We start from the raw sequence: 2500 nt of genomic DNA on the forward strand, positions 1-2500 counted from the left end.
GGAGGCGGAATTGCTATTTACTGTTATTATTATTGATCTAATTATTGTTCGCCATGGCTGTGGCAGTCAGAGCCTCCGCTCCTCTGCTCCAGGAAGCCGTCGTGTGGGCAAGCCTTCCCAGTTAGCAGCGGCGGCGGTGGGGACAAGGACACAACCCTTCCCTCAGCCCGGATGAGCGTCCTCCTCCGCCTTGGGGTTCACGGGGGACCAGACTGCTGGGTGGCAAACGGGGTTCCTGTCGCTGATGCCATATGAGAGTCACTTAATAAGCACTGCAGAGCCCACCCCGCACTGCCAGTGCCGAGAGCACAGCCGGCGAGGCAGAGAGAGGAGCCTGGCGGTGCTGGGTGAGGCGCAGTGACCTGGGAGAGTGCGTCCCTTGTCCTTGCCCCACGAACCGTGACAGCACTTCCAGCATGGCGGCGCACACCTGGAATCCCAGCACTTGGGAGGCTGAGGCAGGAGGATCCATGTGAGTTCAGGGCCAGCCCGGGCCACATGGCAAGAGCCTGTCTCAGAAAAACAGTAACCATCATGATCAGGATGGCGGCAGTCGCAGCAGCCGTGAGCACACGTCAGGCCGGGCCTGTGTGCTTTATGGGGTTTCCACCCTGCCATTCACAAGTGCGTCACATTCTTTCACCTGGGCCTCAGTTTGCCTGTCTGTAACACAGGGGCAGCAGGGATCCCCACCTCCAGGGGATTCCTAGGCATTACACACATGAATAATTTGTGAAGCACTCAGAATAGTGCGTGGCGTTGACTGAGCACCATGTCGATGCTTGTTAAAAAGAAGAGAGCCTTACTTAACACTGGCCTCGAAGTGCCCCAGTCCTCCTGGGGAATGAGGGCTGTGCCAGGGTCATCCCAAGGCTGGGGGAGGGGGCAGAACGCACCCCTCTTCTTTTCTTACCAGATTTGCCTGGAACCACATGATTTACAGAATGCCCTCTGCACCTCTTCTCACGCCTACGGCTCTGTTGGGAGAGTGATGTCGCAGCAACCCTCCTGCCTCAGCCTCCTGAGGGCTGGGATGGCTGGCGGGCGCCACCACGCCCGGCTTTGTTGGGAGAGGGCAGTTTCACCCTGCTGTGAACAGGGAGGCAACAGAGGCCGGCGCCTGAGCGTTCGCTGTGTGCCGGGGACTCCATGGTGGCCGGGCCACGTGGACCTCGGGGCGGGGGTGGCAGATGAGGAGCCTGACTCCAGTTCGGGGCGCTGGGCCCCAGGTCCACTGGGCAGGTCCTTCTTGAAAGCACACGCTCCGGACCCCACCCAGCGAGGTCCCTGTGCTGAGCGCGCGTGACGGTGCAGATGGCTTCGCCGTCCGCGGCTGGGTTCCGTCTGTAAGTCGCACCCCACAGAAGGGCCTAGTGATGCTCCCCTAGGAAGTTCCGGGGCACCAGGACAGAAAGCATGTGGCACGCGGCCACGGGGTGACTCTCAGGAAGGGCGGAGCGGGGGCTCCCGACCGCAGACCCGACCCGCCAGCCCCGGGACTTCTGTGAGTCCCCAGCGAGCCACCCCACCCGGGGGCCGGGTCTCAGCACCAAATCACCCCGCTTGACCGCGGCCCGTGCGCGGCCCGAAGCTGGCGGCGTGTGCAATCTTTTCGTGCACGGAGCGGCGTTTTCTAGCGCGGAATTTTACACCCGTGCTTCAGAGCCGAACTCAAAGCGTTTCAGACTTAGGAGCGCTTGAGCCCGGATTTTCTGGTTAGGGCCGGGCATGGTGCACAGCTGACCCCAGCACTGAGGCAGGAGGGGCGCACAGTTCGAGGCCAGCCTGGGCTACGTTCAGAGCAGGTTTTCCGATCACCGAGGGCCGCGGCCCTGCGCTGCTCCTCGGCAGCGACCGGTGGTTCGCTGTGCTGGTGGAAGGCTGCTCCTCCGAGCCCGTTTCCTCATCCGTCAGCTACGGATAACGAAAGCCCTGCCTGCCCCGGGGGCTGAGGGGGACCCAGCCGTCGCCCCGTGCCAAGTAGGCAATGCAGGCAAGCAGGAGCCGGCCTCAGGCACCGGCTCCACCCCCAGCGTGAAGGGCTGTGGGCACCCTGGCCGGGCAGCGGAAGGAGGTAGCGGGGCTGTGAGCACCGGGCAGGCGAGGGACTCGTGCGCAGGGCTGCGACCGAGGCAAGCGTGTGCCCCACCCGCTGCAGCCGGCCTGGCCGTCAGGCGCCGCTCGGAGGAGGTGACAGGGAGGCGGCTGTCAGTCACCGGCGTTGGCTGCATGGCCCGCAGCTGCCCCGCCGGTGCCCAGCTCTGGGTGGCCACTGTAGTTATGGTTCTCACAGGCTCAGCTAAGGCAGGCAGAGGCTACCAGCTGTCAGGGCCACAGCCCAGCCTGGCCACGGCTCTGCTTCTGAGGGCCACGGCCTGGTGGCCGCTGGCCCTGTCCCTCCCACCGGCCTCTCCTGAGAGCCAAAGTGAGGACAGTTTTCGAACCTGCCCAGGGCTGTGATGACTCAGCTGCTGCAGCAGAGCCTGGCACAGGGGCACGG

At 64.0% G+C, this 2500-nt stretch overlaps 1 protein-coding gene across 1 annotated transcript in view; it reads left to right on the forward strand.

Moving 5' to 3' along the window:
• The window catches only part of Rtn4rl2 (reticulon 4 receptor-like 2), a gene marked incomplete at its 5' end in the record, with an annotated part of 11040 nt that overhangs the window by 1261 nt on the left and 7279 nt on the right, over positions 1 to 2500 (forward strand). The window contains 1 exon segment of the mRNA XM_013506377.1: positions 1852 to 2425. Coding sequence (XP_013361831.1) covers positions 1852 to 2425 — 574 coding nt within the window.

This window comes from Chinchilla lanigera, unplaced genomic scaffold (genome assembly GCF_000276665.1).
Source record: "Chinchilla lanigera isolate Chin_1 unplaced genomic scaffold, ChiLan1.0 scaffold00110, whole genome shotgun sequence".
In the NCBI taxonomy this organism is placed as follows: Eukaryota; Metazoa; Chordata; class Mammalia; order Rodentia; family Chinchillidae; genus Chinchilla; species Chinchilla lanigera.